The sequence below is a fragment of the Copadichromis virginalis genome, linkage group LG8 (assembly GCF_057382275.1).
Source record: "Copadichromis virginalis isolate Kocher_CV1m ecotype Utaka linkage group LG8, C_Virginalis_male_GT1.1, whole genome shotgun sequence".
NCBI classification, from domain to species: domain Eukaryota; kingdom Metazoa; phylum Chordata; class Actinopteri; order Cichliformes; family Cichlidae; genus Copadichromis; species Copadichromis virginalis.
In genome coordinates, this window is record NC_140625.1 from 8,411,822 (window position 1) to 8,433,002 (window position 21,181).

At 37.7% G+C, this 21,181-nt stretch overlaps 2 protein-coding genes across 4 annotated transcripts in view; one reads left to right on the forward strand and one right to left on the reverse strand.

Annotated features, from left to right (window-relative positions):
* The window catches only part of slc39a11 (solute carrier family 39, member 11), a 197,089-nt gene that overhangs the window by 143,446 nt on the left and 32,462 nt on the right, over positions 1–21,181 (forward strand). The gene's annotated exons all lie outside the window — the stretch shown is intronic.
* On the reverse strand, positions 1,782–12,593 carry LOC146702644 (uncharacterized). The gene is made up of 5 exons (XM_085467282.1): positions 12,351–12,593; positions 3,892–3,972; positions 3,557–3,724; positions 3,341–3,436; positions 1,782–2,890 (listed from the first exon to the last, which is right to left on the reverse strand). The coding sequence occupies exons 1-5, from the start codon at positions 12,591–12,593 to the stop codon at positions 2,573–2,575; spliced, it is 906 nt and encodes a 301-aa protein (XP_085323408.1). The 3' UTR covers positions 1,782–2,572.

A 21,181-nucleotide genomic window follows, 5' to 3' on the forward strand; every position in this document is an offset into this window, starting at 1 on the left:
AACTTCAGTCAGAGATGGAGAAAGATGTGAGAAAAGGAGGGCAGGAAAGGTAAGGAGGAAGTGACCTTTGATGACTTTTGGTTATTTAAAGCTGACATCTTCCTTTTCTTCTTGGGCTGATACCTGTAAGAGTCACAGTGGATCATCTACCTCATTGCAGCCTGTCCTCTTATTTTGACATCCATCCTCTGCATGTCTTCCTTCACTACTGTAAATCATCCAATAACCCTCCTCTGTGAACTCTTCTCTTTCTCCCTGGCACTTCCATTAATTAACATTTTTTGTCTAATATATCCACTATCCCTCCTGTGCAAATGTCCAAACCATCTCAGTATTGTCTCTCTGTGTCCATCCTGGTCTCTGCAATTTAAAATCTTAACATCATCAACTACCTTCTGTCTTTTTTCAGTACTACCATCTCCAAACCATGCATTATTAGTACATTAGCTTGTGGCCCCCTCCATGTATGGGTTCTGCATCTGCATATGTTATAGCAATGACTGGAAACTGTGTGCTTAATAGGTAGCCAATAGTATGCTGATCATGTCATGGTTTTCCGTTACTGACTGTCTATTTCTCTGCTTACTTGTTGGCCTTGTCTGCTCTGTGCCTTCTGAAAATGTTTGAAAACACAGCTACAATATAGGATTAGTGCTGGAAACAGAAACAGAGGCAGATGGACAATCAGTCTAGCAGGAATATACTATAGATGAAATCTTGAGGCGCTGTTGGAAAATAACTCTAGATTAAATCTGGTTTGATGTTTACTATAGTCTCTGGGTACTACAAGCAACAAATAGAGAGAATGTGTTGTGTACTGTTGTGCTTGATTTCCTCTTCAGTTCTTAGTATTTTTATTATAATCTGCCTCATTTAAAGCCTCTGTCCTAATTATGTTTATATGGTGGGCTCCTTGTGCCAGGAGCCAAGGTTTCCCCCTTACGCTGTTGTGGTTATTGATGATTTGAAGTTCAAGGAATAAATACTGATTTTAGGTGGGACTGATAGTAAACTGATATAAATAAATAAATAATAAATGCAAGTAAAAGTGTAATAAAATAAGTTCAGTCACCAAAGTGAAGCACAAACTGTTACAGTCCATTTGTCACGGAAGGCTAATTTTATTTTAACTCAAGTAATTAAAACACTATAAATGTAGCCAAGAGATTCAGTTCCACTGGCACACCTGTCAATAGAAGCAGGTACTATCCAAAATGTACCCACTGGATAATGGATGAGGGTACTACCAATGCACAATAGTATCACTTTTTGTATCTGGCTGTAAACATGCTGTTAAAATGGACATTTTTAACATAGTTGTCTACATGGGTGGTTTCCCGTTTGTATCTACCATCAAGAGGCCACTGTTTTTATATTGTCAGCTTTTGGCCTTGCACTGTAAAACCCAATAAGTTAATTTTACTCAAAACTTTTGGTGAAACTGATTACATAAAATAAAAATAAAAGTTAAATAAACACACTTTATTTATTAGCTTTAGATAAATATTTTTAAGTACCATTGATAAATGTTTTTATGTTATATCCACATTTTTGGTTTAGTACTCTCTACTTGATATTTTGAGTTTCAAGTACAAATCTAGCTCAAGTAACTTTAAGGAATTAATTTTTAGTTTCAAAATGTTAACCATTTTAAGCTAATACAACTCAAAAATTTTAAATACAAATGCTTGTAATATCCAAATCTACTGTGTTTTGAATTTGATTTAAAAAAAAAAAAAGTGCCCAAAATAATTACACTTGTAAAAACATAAGACAGAAAATATAAATTCAAGTTACAGATTTATTGAGTTACTTTGACACAAAAAGCCCAAAGACATAAATCCACCACATTTTATAGGGAATAATGTCAGAAATTTTGGCACAAGGTTACAATATTAGAAATAAAGAATTTCACAACATGTTTTAAGAGTATTCAAATTTGATTAACACATGAGTATGGCCTTTTTATTAAAAAAAACAAACAAAAGGAAAAGAAAATCCTGCATTATTAGGTGGGAAAACCGAATGAAAGTAATAGTATAGTGCAGCTAATACACTGAAATATAATTGGTAACCTTTTTAATATGCCAGTACTGTGGTTATGCAAAATGCACATTTGTAGAGTGCAATCACAGTCTCAACAACAAAGCAATAAAATTTTAAATAGAAAAATACTTCTTTAGAGACATAAACAAAGTGTTATAAACCTCCTTAGCGCCTTATGTCAGTTATGAGTAGTTCAGGAGGAACGTTCCTTAAGTGACATTCAAGATCCCACCTCGAAGCCAGAAATGAGATTGTCCTTCATTTTCTCTATAGATTTACAGTTATCTAACTAAAAACACAATCAAAATCAACTAAAAACACAAGTGATGATGGGGGAAAAAATAAATAAAAATAATAAAATCACCCCTTTTACTTTGGATGTGGCTTTTAGATAATGAAGTATGAAACAGAGTCTGCAAAGATTTCTTTATTCTATTCTCTCTTTTTATAAAAAACTTATCCAGACTTGGAAACATGATAAACTGAATTACTTGCTTTAACAGGCACTTGAGGGCTGTGTAGGACATTATTCTGCTGCCAAAAGATCATTTTTAAGACTCAGCACTTTGGGCTTCAACTTCCCACCCTTCAGACCCATCAAAACTTTCTGAATAAAGTCAAAAATGTTGGCCAAACATTTTGGGTAGCTTAGGTGCAGGACGTCAGTCAGTCCAAATATTACTAGAAATGCATCAGCCAGGGTGGTGAAAACAGTGATCATGTTACCCTCGACCAAAACTGCAGTCTTCTCAGGGCAGAAGAATGTTGCATCGCTGGAATTGGCTCTGATCAGGAGGAGTCCAAGTGGCACTTCACTAATATCTGGTCTATCAGAATGCATCATCTACAGAAAACAAAATTACTACATGTTAGTGCATTCCTATTTCTCTTAGTTTCATCTATACAAGTCACATTTCTGGATTATTACTAGCTCAGAAATCAATTGTTTGAACAACAAAAAAGCCACAACACACCAAGATTTGAGAAAACAAACTGACAAAAATAGTACTTTTAGTAAAGCAAAGTCATACCTCTTCGTAGCAATAACAACAGAAAGTCAATAGGAGTTATATATTTTTTTCATTTGTACAGTGATGTATGGTTGGGCTAGGAACATTATAGAAGGTCTACGCACATTAAAAACATGTAGTGTTTCCATTATGTGACATGGACACTGTTGTAGACAGATCCAAGCATGGAGATGCTTCTCAAACTCTCAAAGTGTCATAATGTTTTGAGAAATCTAAACAAGGATGCTACTAAGATATTGTTCACAACTTTGTCCAAAACTTACATCCCATGTTTTGATGAAGGTAGAGGTGTCTTCGTACAAATAGGCAGAGAGGGCATGAAGCACACCAGCACTTTGGGCATGGATATCAGCTTGTTCCTACATCACAAGAAAATTTTTATTTTAAATTATTGGCTAACCTAGTCAAGAATGGTAATTAAAATTGAAAAATTGATCAAATCAAATGAAGCTCAAAAAACAAGACAAAAACTCACTAACCTGGAGATTATAGCTTCTGAAGAGCTGAGACAGGACATCAGACACGTTCCCTGTGCAAACAGCTTTCTTTCTGAATAAGCTCTGGAGCCGGGGAGCATGTTGGTCCAGCACAGCATAAAAGTGGTTCTTCAGGTGGAGGTTTGTAATCCTGTGGAATTCTGCACAGATCTGAACACAGAGGATACATTTGTGTTTACAAGTTTCAATTAGTCTATAAATCTTTGCAAAATACATCAAAATCCTTACACTCCAAAGGCATAATTTGTTCAGACAGGCCAGATAACAGGGGTTGATATAAAATACATCTTGTTAGATACATCTATATACATTCTTACCTGGGACTGGGATTTCAGAGTAGGCCAGCAATCCAGGATCTGACCTACTGGTAGGTCATCATTGATGATCTCTTTGCATTGCTAGGCCAAAGTTGTGAGCATCAGCTTTGTAATCAGGATTCTTTTCACTTTTCTCGACTTCATCTACAATCTGTAGTCTTAGCTGGTCAAGGTAAACAGCATCTTCACCCCTGAAAATTTACTTCTGCCCTGGCATGGACATAACAGTAAAACACAGAAGACAAGACAGACTACACAGAGAAAAGAAAAGACACACAACCAAGGAGACACAGATGAAACATAACCAGCCCAGAACTCAACTAAACCTTAACTAATAATAACAACAATACAAGAACTTCACCTCATTTCAATATAACATAAGAAAGCAAAACTACAAAATAAACTCAAAATGCTGGTTCACAGACCCAGCCCCTGACAGATAAAAAACTAAGTCTTTCACTAATGAACACTGGGCATCAGAATAAAATAAAACGAAAAAATAACTGTTTGGTAAATATATTATTGATGGATTCACCCTTAAGCTAACCTAAAATAGACCAGGCACAACAATTTTACAGTTCAGAAGATTCTACATTTCAACTTGGTATACATAACTATTTGCAATGTAAACCAAGTTCTACCGCGTAATTATGTAATGATTATTCACTGCTTTTGTAAGTATGTCCTGTGCCTACAATTTTGCTGCCCCAGTTTTAATATGTACAACTCCAGAGAACTAAACGTAAGTTTTAAGTTCCACCAGTTAGCAAATGGGCTAGCCAATATCAATATCCACGTATGCGCTAAGTGTGAAGCAGCGCAGCAGTGCATATTGATTCAACAATTTAACCACAAGGCAGTTTATAATCTGCAAATCCAGAAATGCCTTCTAAAGACTTCTTTTAAAATAGTAAGAGATTAGAAAAGTTATTAACACATTATTAGTCCCAGGGACTAATAATGTGTTATACTAAATATGAGCGTATTAGCATAATTCATGCAAACACTTTGGGGCCAAGCCGACATGGATAAAACGACGCATGCATGTAATTCTTAAATGCCTGCTAGAGTTGTACATTTATGACGATAAAAACCCATATTACAACGGAGAACTATAGTTTCAGAAAAAATAAAACTTACCACAAAGCGCTCCTGAAGATGCCGCGAAGGCGGTAAATGCAGCTAGCCAAGTGCAGAGGGTTAGCTGTTCCAATTCAAAAGTCCGTAACATACCATAGCATGCCCTCCTTTATCCAGCGTCAAAGGCAATGCCGCAAAAAAACCCGTTGACAAATGTTTTTATTTCTGTTCGGATATTAACGTTCCACAAGTTTCTTTCGGGGTAATGAGCGGGCATTCGCACTCGAAGCGAGGAATCCAAGATGGTTGCCAGCACTTCATAAAGAAACAGGTGGCGCACGTAGGTACGTACGTAGGCACGTAAGTGACGTCAGTGTTAAAACTCAAATTATTTGAGCGCAATGCTAGAAACTAATCAATATATTCAAGTACTGATAACTTGAAAAAACAAAATTGTTCAAACTACTCAAAAAAATAAAGGTGTATGAACTTATAACAGGTTTTTAAGTAGTTGGAACTCATTTCATTTATCAAACTATTACTATTCGGTCTTACAGTGTGGTTTCAGCTTTTTTAGCTCCTGAGTTTGCTGCTTGATCCTGATATCAACCCAAGCAAGTACACTTACATAGTAATCCTAAGCAGAGTCGGACCATAACTGAATCCCCAATGGGATAATGAGACGTGATTCAAAATGCATTTAACTTGACCGCAGCTGAAACACAACACAAAGCACTTGCTCTGCTGTAAGGCTGAAACTTAACCATTAGTCTTGACACACTAAATTGGAGAAATTGACATCTGTTTGTTCTGAGGTTATACCACCTGTTTAGGTTCTAAACTCCATAAGTAATGAAACAAATGCTTAAAAAATGACTAGTTCAGCATTTAAAGGTAGTGTGATTTGGCAGTCAGGTGAAAATTCTGAATTATGTATAATTGTGCTAAAGGACTTTGAAGTGATGGTAGATTAGAAAGGACAGAGTTCTCTATTCAAAGTGGCAATTATTTGGAAATCTCATTAATCTCAGACATAACCTGTAAATGTCATCCTCGGGAGACCATTTACAAAATTCCGTGGCAACCCATCAAATGAATGTAATAGTCTCAACCTAACAGACTTTCCTTTTCCACCTTGTGAAAAGGAAAAATTCAGAGTTGGCTTCATCTGTCCCCAGTGTTAGATTATAATATTATTTTATGCCATGTTATACCCCTAATTAAAGATTGTGAATTATTATGTAGTTTTAGTTTGCATTATTCTCCTGAATTAGAAGAAGCTGATAACTATTGCATTAGTTAAACTGATTTGCATTACATTAAACTGCTGACTTGTTGTGAATGAATGATATTGTTTTATGATGCATTATACTGCTGAGTTATAAGAAATCTAATTTGTCTGAGTAGAAGAGAACAGAGTGTGCTGGAGTTTTCTGCCCCATTTCAGCAGGAGCAGATAAACAGGGAGCCAAGGTCGTAGCTTAGGCGCTGTGTGAGAGAAAGCATGTGAATGTTTAGGCTTTGTATGATAAGGTGGAGGCACCAGAGGCTATAAAAGTTTGAGCAATGCTCCACCATTTTGAGATTTTGAGGCTGTCTGCATCAGTGTCCATCTCCCACGCGTGTGTTCATTAAAATCATCGTTTGACTCAACCCGGCCGGACCAGTGTTGTTATTGTGGTTTTTTCTCTTGTCTCCATCCCCAATATTTTGAACCTTAACACCAGTGAAATACAGTGCCTAACAAGTTTATGAGAGCACCTCTCAGAAGAACAAGAAAACATATATATTTTACCGATCTGTTAACCTAAAAACCTAAAACTGACATTGCTATTTATGGAGCAAATGACAAATTTAGATGTGCAAATTTGAGCCGGCACACTGGACTTCTCTGTGAAGTCAGAAATAATATTAAACCACTAAAGCTGTTTTTTCTCTTCAGGAAGTAAATAACTGTCATTTTTCAAATTATATTTCTGTACTGAAATAATTTTGATTAAACAGCGTGTGCATGCTGGTGGTTTACAGAAACATTAAACATAATTTTGGTATTACCGATACTGTTAGTTAGTGTAGCCCTGGCATAAACCTGACGTTGGACTTTGGTCTAATAAATTTGCTGAGCGCTATAGTTGTATAAGGTTCGTGCATCAGTACAGCTTTGTTTTCTGCTCATTTGTCTCTTTATCGTTTATATTGCTCTACTGAAAGATGTGTTTTGTCCTTACAGTTTAACAAAAACAGTTAGGCTGTTAAAGAGCTAAGAAATGGGTGTATATTAGATGGATTGCTGAAGTATCTCTGAGGAGAAGATGTCAAGCCTAATTGGATCAATAGCCTCCGCTGTGAGCTGATGCAGTGTCACACACTGTCTCCGTATTTCTTCCTCTCACTGCTTACGTAATTAGTTGTAATGAGAGAAGACAGTTTTTCTCAGTGGAGGTGTTGATGGCTTTTTCGTGATATAGTTAATTTTATGTTCCTGCGTGTGCTGGGAGTGTGCGCACACTCTCACATGATAGCCAAACAGGGTCAAACAGTTGCCTGGCAACAATGGGCAGTGAACACATGAAAGCCTGGCTCTTTAGTTCCTGCGTTCTCACAGTTTCTCTCGTTCTCCGTCATTCACCGTTATTCTTTCTTGCTCTCACAGGCTGTCACTCCATTTCTGTCCTGTTATCGTTCCCTTGCGTCCTCTTACTGTGCCTGTCTCTCACATACTGCTGTCTGTCATCCCAATCCTCTCTGCTCCACTTCTTTTTGAAATCAGTGGATGTGACAACACTTACATAAAGCACAGCGTTCATAAAATGAAGCAGCTAAAATATTGTGCATTTTGTGTCAGGAGCAGCTTTTTCTTATGCAGTAGCATCCACTGAGAGTATGGCATATAAGTGGATGTGTGAATGGGTTTTGAAAAATGTTGCACTGTTTTGACTAGTCATTAGTAGTATATTGCATGATTGCCAACAGTTTGTTATCAGTGATATGCACCTTTGCATTACAGTACATCAAGTACTATACTTCAGCCCGACCATCCATATCTTTCAGATTTCAATTTGTCTGACTACAGTTTTCCACTTTGGCTCAGACCTTTTTGAATGAGCTGTGGCACAGAAAACATGGCAGAGCTTTTGGATTGTGTTCACAAATCCATGCTAGAGCTTTAACCTGGATTTGTGGGTGGCACAGTAGTCTGTGTGTGACGGTGATTTCTGGAAGTGATCCTGAGCCAGTGCAGTGATTTCCATGAGAGAATCCTGCCTGTTTTTGATTCAGTGCCACCTGAGGGCCTAGAGATCATTTTCAACTTTGTCCCTTGTGAGCAGTGATTCTCTGAATCTAATGATGCCATATACAGTAGATGATGATATTTTCAAAGTTCTCCCAGTTTCATGTTGATGAATGTTATTCTGAAATTATTCCACAATTTGTAGCTACAGTTTTTTGCAGATTGCTGAACCTCTGCCCATGTCTGAGATACTTTATTTTTGTACTCAGCAATGTTACTGACCTGTTGCTAGTAACCTAATTGGGTCCGAAGTGTTCTTACAGCTGTGTCTTTGTAGTACCAATTACTTTTTCATGCTTTTGTTGCCTTGTCCTAACTTTTTTGAGTTGCATTACTGCCATCAAATCTATCATGAAATAATAACATATCGAAACATTTGATATGATCTCTATTTTCTATTGTTGATAAAATTTGGGATTTTGAGATTTGCACATCTTGTTTCCTCTTACCCTTTGCACAGCTTCCTAACTTTTTTGGAATTGGGTGTTTTAAATAAGAGTAATCTGTAAAGTCACAGTAAAGTTTTATCTTTATGACACATGTCTTTTTATCCCATCTTATGTACTTTTCTTTAAAGACAGTAGAGCAGAAGGAAAACTGAAAAACCAGATCAAAGATCATTTATCTGTTGGACACTCTGGTCAAAAAGACAATTATTTGGAACACTTGCTACATGCTTGTCAGTGTGATGCAGTGTTGTTATTTTAGAGATGGTTTGTTACAAGCCTGTGCCTTTACTTTCTTGAAGCCTCTTGTGTGACTTTGACAGTGAAACTCTGTAAATGTCACTGAAAGAGGCGACCACATAATTACCAAAATGATATGGAGCATGAAGGATGCTTTCAATCACATTCGAACTACTGGCTTTATAGCTCTTAACCAACTTTGTGAGTTGACATTGCTAGTTACACAACATAACCAGTGTCAAGGGTTAAAAGACACTGATGCATACTTTGAAATGCACGTTGAATTTAGTCAATCACAAAGACATTACCTGTTGAGCTCCACTGACGACTAATGGCACCTGTGAAGCCACAGAAACACTGCTCACAGAGCAAAATAGTTTCAAAGTTCAGTAATCCTTTAATATCCCAATTAAATACGCCTTTTGCATGTAAAGTGTTATGTGTATGCTCCTGTGCTTCTATTTTCTGGACATTTTTGGATAGCATATGTATATTTGTGCCCATTATTCTCTCAAGTGAGAACACAGTGTCCTGCCAAATGATTACAGAGTGATCTTCACACGTCTGTTGGTGTCAGCGTCAGTTTATTTACCTTTTTGCTCTTATTTTCTCCAGTTGCTGTCATAAGTTTTAGAATATTTCATACTATCCATGTTGTATTTTGCCCTTTATTATTTATTTAAGTCTTCATCTATCGACACAAATACAAAATCCCTCCTACTGATAAAAACAAAATAAAGAAAATATACACTGTCATGGTAAAAAGAGCGCACACTTTACTTCAAATCTGAGGTTTTACACTTAAGGAAATAAGAAAAATGATCTAGTTCTTACCATGTTTAAATTAGCTAACAAGTTCATTAAATATATTAGATATTTACTGGACAGATGTTTAACTGTTTTTACATGACACATGACATAATACACTGTCTCATTATTTATTGAACAATTATTAAACTAATTATTTACTGAAGTCAAAGTCAAACAGCAGAAGCAGAGTGTGTCGAAAACTAAGTACACCGCATGAGCTTGTAGAACCACCATAAGTTTCTCAAAGCTAGTGGAGATATCATGGCTCACTCTTCTTTACAAGGTTGCTTCAGGTCATTAAGGTCGGCGGGCATTCAATTATGCATAGCAGACCTGGACCTTGGATGCGTCACTGCGATGCATTACACAGAGGAGCTCGTTTGCAACTCATTGACTACTACTAAGTGGTCAGGTCCTCACCCTTCTGCCACCATGTGTTGCATTATGGCCAAATAACCTTTAATGGCTAAGACTAGGATAGGTCGTGTTTTGCCCATTTTGTAGACTCTTTACGGACATCAAGTGACATTGGTGTATATTGGTGCACATGTGTATTGAGAATGGGTGTATACTTGCCTTCTGAAAGTGTTGTTTGTATTCTATCATTTTTCCCTTTTCTGTTCCTTGTTAACCACAACTACTCCTGGCTCGTTGGCCAGCCTCTGCTCATCTCACTCCCATCTATAGAAACTAAACACAAATAATAAAAGTCCACTCTGGAAACTAACTAATAGTATAACATATATACTAATAACGAAATACAAAAGCTTGAGATACTTGTTTAAAAAGAAAAAAAGCATATGTAAGCTTGTGCAGCTAACAAAAAGTAAGCAAACAATGTTGGCCTTAACAAATAAAGCCAAGTGCATGAGCCAGCACACACGATGCCAGCCACTGGAGCTGGAACACCTGCATGGACTGCAGCTGCTATCAGCTACAACTGTGTTTGCCAAGTGAGTGTGTACATCATCTAATTGGCCCTCTGTGGAGAAGCATACAAGCAATAATGTCCTCCCTGTGGAGGTGTTCCCCATTTTTTGTGTGTGTTTTTTTTTGTTATTATTATTATTATTGTTTTGCTCATGGTGTGCTTTTCCGTCATGGGGCGTTGAATCAGATGACTGCTGACAGCTATCAAGTTTAATTGATTAATTCTGATTTAGTCATGCCAATATGGAGCTGTGACATTAGGAAAGGAGTTCACTGAATTAATTGCAAATTTAGACTGAGGCCTTTCAAAATTGAATATTTAGATCTATAATATAATGGGAATATAACTGATTTAAACAAATTGAAAAGTAACAGCTGGGCCACAACTATATACAAATGGCGGATTACAAGTTTAAGACAGGAATTACAAAGAGCAGCAATTTTTAAGTTCCTGAAGTACCAGCATATTCACTCTGGATACCAAGATGGAGAAAATGAAAAGAACAAGAAAGGTTTAAGGAACAATAAATGTACACAAAGTGAAGGAACAGGCCTGCTTTGTCCAGCAGACATTCCCTTCAGTGAATGCATATCGGAGTGTGTAGTAGTATGTGTGCATGTGTTCATCGTCTTCTTTCCACTGCCTCCTTTAGGGGTTGCCACAGCAAAAAATTGAAATAAATTGAAAGGCTCAAGGCAGGCTTAGTAACACAAAAATAATTAATAATTCAATTTTACTACAGCAAAAGAGACAAAAAAAAGAGGGAAAAATAGAAATTGGATAAATAATGTGGTGATAAAATAAATACTATCAAAATAATTTTCTATTTAAATGAATGAATAAATAAATAAACTGTCCAAATGAAAATATAGCCTCATAATCTGTGAGTGAATTTAAACGTTGCTTCAGCAGTAAACCTTTTTTCACTGGCAGAACCAGAAGTTACTCTTTATATTTGAGACAAATTAACAACAACAAACAGTCACAACAGTCCTTTTTTTTTGGCAAGCTGCATCTCCCCTTGTATGTTCACCTCTTAATGAGACACTTGAGTCTGCCTCTGAGACACGATCAGATCCACTCTGGGTGGAATTGGGGAAAGGCTTACTCTCAGAGTAGCTTCCAGTGCTGCTCTGAGTCTGTTTCAGGCTTTGGTCTTGGATGTGGCCACAATGGAAAATCCTGATTCACAGATATGAAGTTGTGAATGGAAGAAGGCCGTGGCTTGTGTTGGTAGCTCTCCACAAAACAGCGTGTCTACATGCAAACTGCTGTCCCGGCGATAACGAACAAAAACCAGCAGCAATGCACCATTCGCGACACCAGCGGACTTGTCTAGTTGCAAAAGAGAAAAATTGACTACTTTTTATTCTTTCCAGAAGCTGATGCTGTCTGTCGAGGCCGTGTCCGTGATACGGTCTCACAGTGTCGTTTGAGAGTGGGATGGTCAGTAGCTTTGCAGCAGCCTCTTCGATCATCTCACGGCACATATTTACAGCGGCAGGCAAAATCAACTCCTGTGCTAAAGTGAAAGACTTTGTGCCACAAGTCTTGGTATGACGTAGCTAGCTTTTAAAGCACGTTTTGAGTTACCAGTCAGTGGCACAGGAGACAGTTTCTGCATCAGCAAAGTGTTTTGTTTTCTCTTGAAATATTCCACCGGCTTTCTTGCAAGCATGGGATGTTTGGTTTTGAGATTCCGTTGTAATTTCAAAGGCTTCAGTGCTTCGTTGGGTAGCATGAGTCCACACTCCACACATTGGGCTCTCAGGTCCGCCTCGTTTCCTCCGTTCACAAACCCATATTTCAGGAAGTCAGGGTTGTTCTTCCGCAACAATTTTGCCTTTTGGGAGGAGGGGTTATTACTTCCATCTTCAGTTTTGTGTTTTAAGAACTTCTCCATATCTTTTGCTAACTGCAAACGGCAGGCAGCGTGTCTTCTTCTGCTTGCTTATTGAGGCTGATTAAACAACTCCCACCAAGTGGTGGGAAGCTGCATTGTAACTGAGATTTTCATGGATAACAGTAGTCTCTGGTGTCTTCAATTAATAATGCCCCGCTGCCCTCACAGCCCACAGGTGTAGAACTAAAAGTTTATTGTGGCCCCATGGTTAAAAATCACTGTCCTATACTACCTCCAATTCTCAATACTTCCTCATTCAACCACTAGGTCTCCTCTGTCCAGAGGGTTCACCAGATATCTTCTTCACAGGTTCCCTCTCCTCCACAGCTGTACCTAGTCCTCCGGTAACTCTTTCCTGCCACCAAGAGCCTGTCTCAACTCCACCCTGCAAAACATTCTTTCTTCTCCATGCTTAAATAATGAGTCCACAGGTTTATTGTGATTTAATTACTTTAGTGAAAAGACATTTTCTGTCTACAGAGCCCCATAAGTCCATTCTGAGATGTCTCGAGTAGTTTGTTGCACATACGATATTTTTACATTGTTACACTGTGACCTTTACTGGATTCTATTATTAGTTGCTTGTGTTTCTGATCTTTAAATCAAATCCTACATTTGCAGTCTTCATAGCAGCATCAACATCTGATGCACCTTCTCTTATTTCCATTATTTATATTGCTTTAACTTCAGTATCCTCTTCTCCACTCTATACATCCTTATCACTCTCACTCATACTTCTTCCCAGTTCTGTCTCTTTCTTTGCCTCAGTTTTGGATTCACCGTCAAGTAAAACCCACCTTTCTATCTCACCTGTCTTCACTCCACCAATGCGGTATACATATTCTCTGAATTTCTTCAATGTCTGTTTAAAATCGATTTGACCTGACCCTTTCTGGTCATTCTTGACTGACAAAATCTGACAATGCATGACTCATGTTAGGCAAAGGAACATTAGCTTCTCTCTGGCTGATAATATCTGCAATCAGTGCCATCCACTGCCAGTCTAACCATAACAGATTTCTCCTCCTTTGACATGTCATTTTTTAGGTTAGTCTCGTGTCTGGATACTGGTACAATTTTCTTGTAGTAAAACTATTTAGAGCACCATTTTTTTCACACAGAGAGGTGAGAAGACCTGATGTGAAATAACCTTTAAACATGACTTCTTTGCCCCAGAGCTCTCAGTAGCCAGCAGTGGAGCACTCTGATTATACTGGGCAGCTCCCAGGAAGCTGGTAGTTGCTGGCAGGTAAATGCTCAGGACAGCAGGTGAAAAAGAGCAAGTGTGCGGGACATCACAATTTTAGGGGGAGGATTGGAGTTACAGCTAGGTTATATCAGATTTACCCATGCTAATTTAAAATAATTATTAAATAATACCATATAACACGTCCTCATTTGCAAATAAAATCGAGGCCTACTTGATAACAAATAAATAGAAATACAGCAATTAGCTGCCTCTTCAGAGAGTTTCCATTTCACATATTATCTTGTTAAGTAGTTAGCAATGACCTTTGCTTGACAGAGCAGCACACCAGCTTGTTCTTTACCTGCTACACTCCAATGCATAAAACATCACCAACAGCAAGATTGTGTAGTCTATCTGAACCCGGAATGAAAAACTTTGTGGAGAACCACAACAGCAACTGGTCAAGCAGAAGAAGCTGATCAGCTGTGACTGACTTTTGACAATAAGAGTGAGAAGAATGAGTGAGCAAATGCACTTGGGCAGATGCATAAATGAAGTCTATGTGTGCAAACACTTCCTCTGCTATTCTAACACAGGGACCCAGACCTCTGCAGAACTTAGAGACGCTTTACACAAACCTGGCCGGGAGACACAGTCACAGATTAGCATAGTCTTCATGTTAAAAAGTAATGTTACATTACAAGTTTTTTCAGGTTCTCCATCCAGCTTGTTAAAGAATTCTAAATTAGCATTAGCATTACTTTTTTTTTGTTGTTCTTTTCTTGATCTAACAGGGCATGACTGTTTCCCTCTATTCCATTTCAGCTTAAAAATCCATTTATTACACGTTTTGGTAACATGACTAAGGGCACCATGTGTGCTCCACTGAGTGTATAAAATATATCTGTGTACAGGTCAAGGGTCTGATATTAGGTCTTTCATTTTAGGTGGACCCATGCTGATCTTTTGTTGATTGTTCTTTGGGGAAAAAAGCCAATTATCCCAAAGTTAAAAATACTTTTAAAACTGGTCTTGTTTAAGGACTGTTTGTGGCCAAAAGAACCTTTTCAAAATGAAAGCTAAACTAACATATTCTTTTTCTTACAGACAAAAACTTCCACTCAAAATGCATTGTTGCTCCCTTTAGCATTTTAGAGCTAATGTTCCAATCGGTCTGGCTTTAAGACCATGTAGCAAAATGGTTACATTTTCCGTGAATTCCAGTGTCTGATTAAGGTTCTGTGTTAAACGTGGCCTGACCTGTGACTTTATGGTCACTGTCTTATCTCATCTAGGAAAAGGCTGCTGTGTTCAGTCAAATCTGTACACAGGCCTGTTAATATACTTAATGTGATTATCACAAGATTTTTAACACTATTAAACTTATTTATTGCTGAGTGGAACTGCAAAGTGGGTGATCATTTACAATTAACACCTTTAAAATTTGAAATTGTCTTTTGACATCCCAAGAAAAAGAGCATAAAGTAGACATCATTGTTTCTAAAACAGTTTTGTTTGTTTTTTTTAAACTGGGTGTTTTTCATTAACATTTAATGTTTTAGTGAACAGTGGAATAAAATGATAAAAAGATACAATTTTCCAGAAACATTCAAGAGAGAGACCGACTAAACAGACCACATGTGTTACACTGTTATTTTATTCTGATTTGGTTAGTGGATGAAATGTAATAAATCACTCACTATTACACTGCTCATTGTGTCTTAGCAGCATGACGTTGCAACGGCTGCTGAGGCAACTGTTGCTAATGACTACTCAAGGTGATGAAAGATGACAGGTGGGAATCGAGGCTGCATTATAGATGTGTGTAAGGTCTGGTGTGTTAATGTGTAAGAGAGCACGTACATGGTGCATGATGGCATATACTGTATCGTGTAAATATATATTTGATTTTTATTTACGATTTTATTTCTTTTATCAGAGATACATTTTAAAAAAATTAAGATAGAAATATAAACATTACAATAATATGTGAATTGTGATTAATCTTGACTAAATTGAGCTATTATTTACAGTCTGGCTTTATAACATCAATTCTAGTATTTCTAAGATACATACTTGATGATGTGTATTTTGTATGTGTAGCTTGTAAAATGTTATAAAATACTAGGTTAAATCACAAAGCATCACAAGGAAAGACTAACTAAAAACCAAAGCACACTGCACGGTCATATGGTAGCGACTTGTCAGTCTCAAGCTTTCATAATGGATTGAGTTAGGACCCACATACTGAACTGGACATGCAGGTTTTACAGAGTCTAAAACTGTAGCCAACAGAAATCCACAACATGGGGAGAGAACATAAAAGCTAAAAAAAAGTCACTAAAGTGAGATCGGACTATTTATACACAGAGAGGGTAATCAGGATAATGGATAAAAGTAGGGTGATGACACACAGCTGAACATTAACAAAATAAAGTAGTAGCTAAACACAGAACCAAAAACATGTACTGAACATGAAGCATGAGCCTAGAATAATAAACCAAAACACCATGACGACTCGAGAATTTAACTCAATTAGTAAAGTTCATATGATAAACTACAACTCAAATAAGGAAAAAGCCCAGTTTGCAAATAACTCTCAACTCTGCTGAATCCGGAGTATCCTGCACTGGTATCCAAAGTTCAGCCAGTAATTACTCTGTGGATGTGCGTTTCTGAGCCATATCCATGTCAGTCAATCATCCCTGTCAGGGCTGTCATTTTAAAAGAGTTTCTAATCTTCTGAACGAGACTTTGCCAACTTTTCAGATCAATACTCAAAACTTCTTTTCACCAGTTCCATTTAGATGAGCTCTGACAATCACATTGTTCTCGCTCTGAAAGTTTATCCAACAACAGGAAACTGTCAAAGACGTCATTGTCATTTATTATTGTTCAGATGAATGAACTGCAACTGAGCTGAGCCAAAGAAAGAGAGAAGAACCACACATTTGAATTCTAAAGTCCTGTGTTCAGATCATGAATGAGGCAGGAGGGCAGGCTACTGTGTTTCAATTCAAAAATAGTTTACAGTTTGTGAAGACTTTCTTTTATTTTTCTTTGTTTTCACAAAAAAGGAGCCTTTCCCTCAAGAGAGGCAAAGCAGTTACTGTACTAATTAGACCATGGAAATATGATGTGCAAGTTAATGTCCTTTTACCAAGGTGTCTGCAGCTGATACTATTTTATGCACGCATTTAAAGACAAAAATCCTACAAGATTAAGAACTAATGGCCTAAACGTGTGTACTGAGTCCTTGACAACAGCGTTCATTTTTCATCGTGTCTTGTCAGGTCTTTGTTTTGCATACATTATTAACGATAACCAAGGCAGAGGCAATGAAACTCACGTGTTTAGCTCACAGATACTAATTTAGTTTTTTGTAGTTACTGAATCTGGCATTGAAAATGTGATACCTAATATTATGTGGTGCACGGTAAATGATGCATGTACGATATTACTTTGTCTTGCTTTTATTCACGTTCACCTGTTGTTAAGAAAATCAGAGCCACCCAGAGCAAGGGCAGAGCTGTGTAGGTGAACCGTGACACAGAAGAAGATGAGGACTGGATAGAGGAGAAGCATGGCGATTACTGATGAGCACTGAAGTGAAGAAAGAATGATTTAGGGTCAGCAAGCCAGTCTCAAAGAGAGGGAAGAAGATGTTTGCAAGTTTTACAGCAGGGGTTCTCATATTGCAGTCCGTGGTAACATTTTATGCTTCCCTGAAGCCAAACTAGGAAAAAACGCACATATGGGAGCACAGAACAATATTAAAGGAACATTACTCTTAAAATTTAATCTCTCTGTTTCTAACACCTATAAATGGAGCATAGCGTTAGTTTAGTCACAAACAAATCCTTGACATTGTGTTATATTTTCTGATTTGTTTGTTTTTAAGCAGTGAGCCCACTATTGAAAAAATCATAAATTTCATTTAGTTTCTTACCTATTAGTTGTTTACTTTGGTGTAATATGAATTGCCATGGCGGAATTTTTTAGCAATAGGGACACTGTGAAACTTAACCTTGTAAAGGACAGGTTAAAGTCTAAAACGTATGCCCTCCTTCATACAGTGGCTTGCAAAAGTATTCGGCCCCCTTGAACTTTCCCACATTTTGTCACATTACAGCCACAAACACGAATCAACTTTATTGGAATTCCACGTGAAAGACCAACACAAAGTGGTGTACATGTGAGAAGTGGAATGAAACATTTTTTACAAATAAATAACTGCAAAGTGGGGTGTGTGTAATTATTCAGCCCCCTTTGGTCTGAGTGCAGTCAGTTGCCCATAGACATTGCCTGATGAGTGCTAATGACTAAATAGAGTCCACCTGTGTGTAATCTAATGTCAGTACAAATACAGCTGCTCTGTGACGGCCTCAGAGGTTGTCTAATGCTGGGCAGACACTGTGCGATTTTTTCAGTCGCGCGATTCAGCTCCTGCTCAAACTGTACGGTTGACTCGCAGGGGTTAGAAGTTCATAGGTCACGATGCAGGGTCTCACACTATACGGCCCGATGCTCTGATGCGACCTGAGTGCTCACACTGTGCGTCCATAAAATGAAGGTTATAACAGAAATTCTGTCGCTCGCTCTCCCTCTCTGTCTTTCACTCACACAGACACACCACCACCATCAACTTTGCTAAATTGCTAATGAAAAACATTGATCAGGCAGCTGTGATTGAGCAGCAGTGTAGATCCAACTATTTTCACGATTGTTGTGGTCGTGATAATTTTGTGAGGCCACATCGAAAAGGCTCGGATGAGCTTTCCAAAGTTCTACAAGTTGTTCCTCCATCGCTTGTGTCCAGATCACAGGCTGCACAGCCGTGCTGCTCCATCTTTTTCGCTGACATTTGTGTTCGCACGTGCGCAGTGTGACAAACTGCGGTGACACCCTCACGACCAAGCGATTGATGATCGGGAGCTGGTCGTGAGGTGTCAATCGCTTCTCGTTACCCCACGTATACTACACGATGCACGACGCACGATGAAGGCCAAAATCTGGCCGATCGCCAAAACGGTCGCACGACTCAAAAATCGGCTCAAAATGGGCCAAAAATCGCACAGTGTAAGCCCAGCATAAGACAATATTGGGAGCAACAACACCATGAAGTCCAAAGAACACACCAGACAGGTCAGGGATAAAGTTAGTGAGAAATTTAAAGCAGGCTTAGGCTACAAAAAAGATTTCCCAAGCCTTGAACATCCCACGGAGCACTGTTCAAGTGATCATTCAGAAATGGAAGGAGTATGGCACAACTGTAAACCTACACTGAAAAAAATATGTTGTTGGATTTACTTAAGGAAGTCAGACTTGAATTTTGAAATGAAATTATGCCAAACTTTTTTTTAGAGAATTTGGCTATATTCCATTCAACACAGTGCAAATGGCTTGTAACTGAAAAACTAAAGGGACCAAAAATGGTCCCAGGGCCTAAGAAGGGTTAATTCAATGGTGGACATTTGTTGCACACAGATGTTTTGCTTCGGCAGCAACTTAAACAATTGAGTTAAATTAACACAATTTATTCATGTTCAATAAACCTGTGCAATTTGTGTTGATAAAATGTGACTTAAACATGTTTTGATGAAGTAATTTGAGCTCTTGGAATATTTTAATCCTTCACAATTTTTTCACTTTATCCCAACACGATTCAATAACTTTTACCCAATACTACTTGGTCACTTAAATGCTACATGTTATCTTCAAATTACATTTTGCTATTATATTCTAGTATCAAATACACAATTTTCAAATGGAGGCCTTATAACAGATTGTATTGTTCTCTTCCAAGATGGTTGCTGGCATCCACCAGTAACCTTTCAAAACAAAATGTCTAATTTCACTGCATTGACAGTAGGTAAAGAATTAAACTGACATTACTCCTCCACTGAATCTATATAAATCAACAGTTAAATAATGTCAGTTCTTCCGTGTTCTCTGGAATCAATCACAGCAAAGAAATTAGACTCTTTCTTTTGAAAAATGTTGGGAAAGAACAATACAAAACATTCTATTTAAGGCCTCTAACGTCAAGATTCAGTTAAACAACAATTATAACTAAACAATTTGAGATAATGTTAGTTTCCATTAACATTAAATTAGGTTACTGAATTGGCAAACACCTTCCTATTAACATTACCCATTTTACCCCAATAACTAAAGAAATTAGCACTTGCAGGTCAAAACCTTTATTCAAGAGATGCAAAAATAACATTGATACAGTGACTGTCAAAAATTACAGCACTGATCATACTGTGACATGTTGGTTCAAAACAGCACACTTAGAAATATTCAACGTTCTTTACTTCAACTGAATGAAACTGAAAATACCATTTCACAAGACCCATATGGGATATTTAGACTGTATAACTGTTCACGCTACATCTCTTCACTAGTAAAAGAAAGAAAAAATACAAAGAGAAATTTAAAAATGCTGGCAAACAGACAAACAGAGAACTTGTACAGAGCAAAAGGAAAAACAAACAAGAACAAAAAAACAGCTTGTCCTCATGGCAGTTGCAGAGTATATAAAAATGAACCCTGCGATCTGTTCCTGGAATTGAGCTTCAAAAATGCAGCAGAACAAGTGTGAGATTTAAATGTCCTCTCACCTAGAGCTGATCACCTTGCATGCATAACCGTGAGCTTTCCTTGCAGGAGCAGTTTTGTCTTAGTTGTGAGCTTTTCTTGAGAGCTGAGTTGCACCCAACTCCATTACCACCCTTTGAATCACCTCAAAAGTGTAGCAGAGTTGTGATGGGTAACTCATGTTGAAGGAATAAAAAAGGTCCAAACAGCATGGCTACTGCAAAGGTCACGTTATCCAAATCTTGAAGAACTACTACACCCTCGATGATGATGATGCCAACATCAGAAAAGTCATTGCCTGGTGCATCCTCTGGAGACAGATGTTCATTGTGGTTTTCTCAATCTGTGCAGTGGCCTCAGTCAAGTCCTGGTTAAACACAAAACATTTTTTTTTAAGATTCCTTTTTAAACTCATCTCTTTTGAATCTACCAGTTCTAATGTTAGAGTAATTTAAACCAATGCAAGCAACATAGTAAATAGCTATAGCCAAAGAGTTGCCTGCCATGCTGCCATTCATGGTCTAACAGAGTTTCTAAGACAGAGTGAAAAACATAATAATTTCAAATTCTTTACATTAGTTTTTGTTAGAAAGACACCGGCCCATCAGAAATCCAGGTTATGTCACTCAGAAGATGTTAGAATTTAGACTTTCAGCCCCACAATTTGGTTAGCTGTTGGTCAGTTGGTCATTTTTTTTCAAACAAAAGCTAATATAAATATTGGTGGGATTTTCCTTTGTTCACTAGAATGACAAATTTAAAGTTTTTTCACACTGATGTGACCCCTAATACAGGG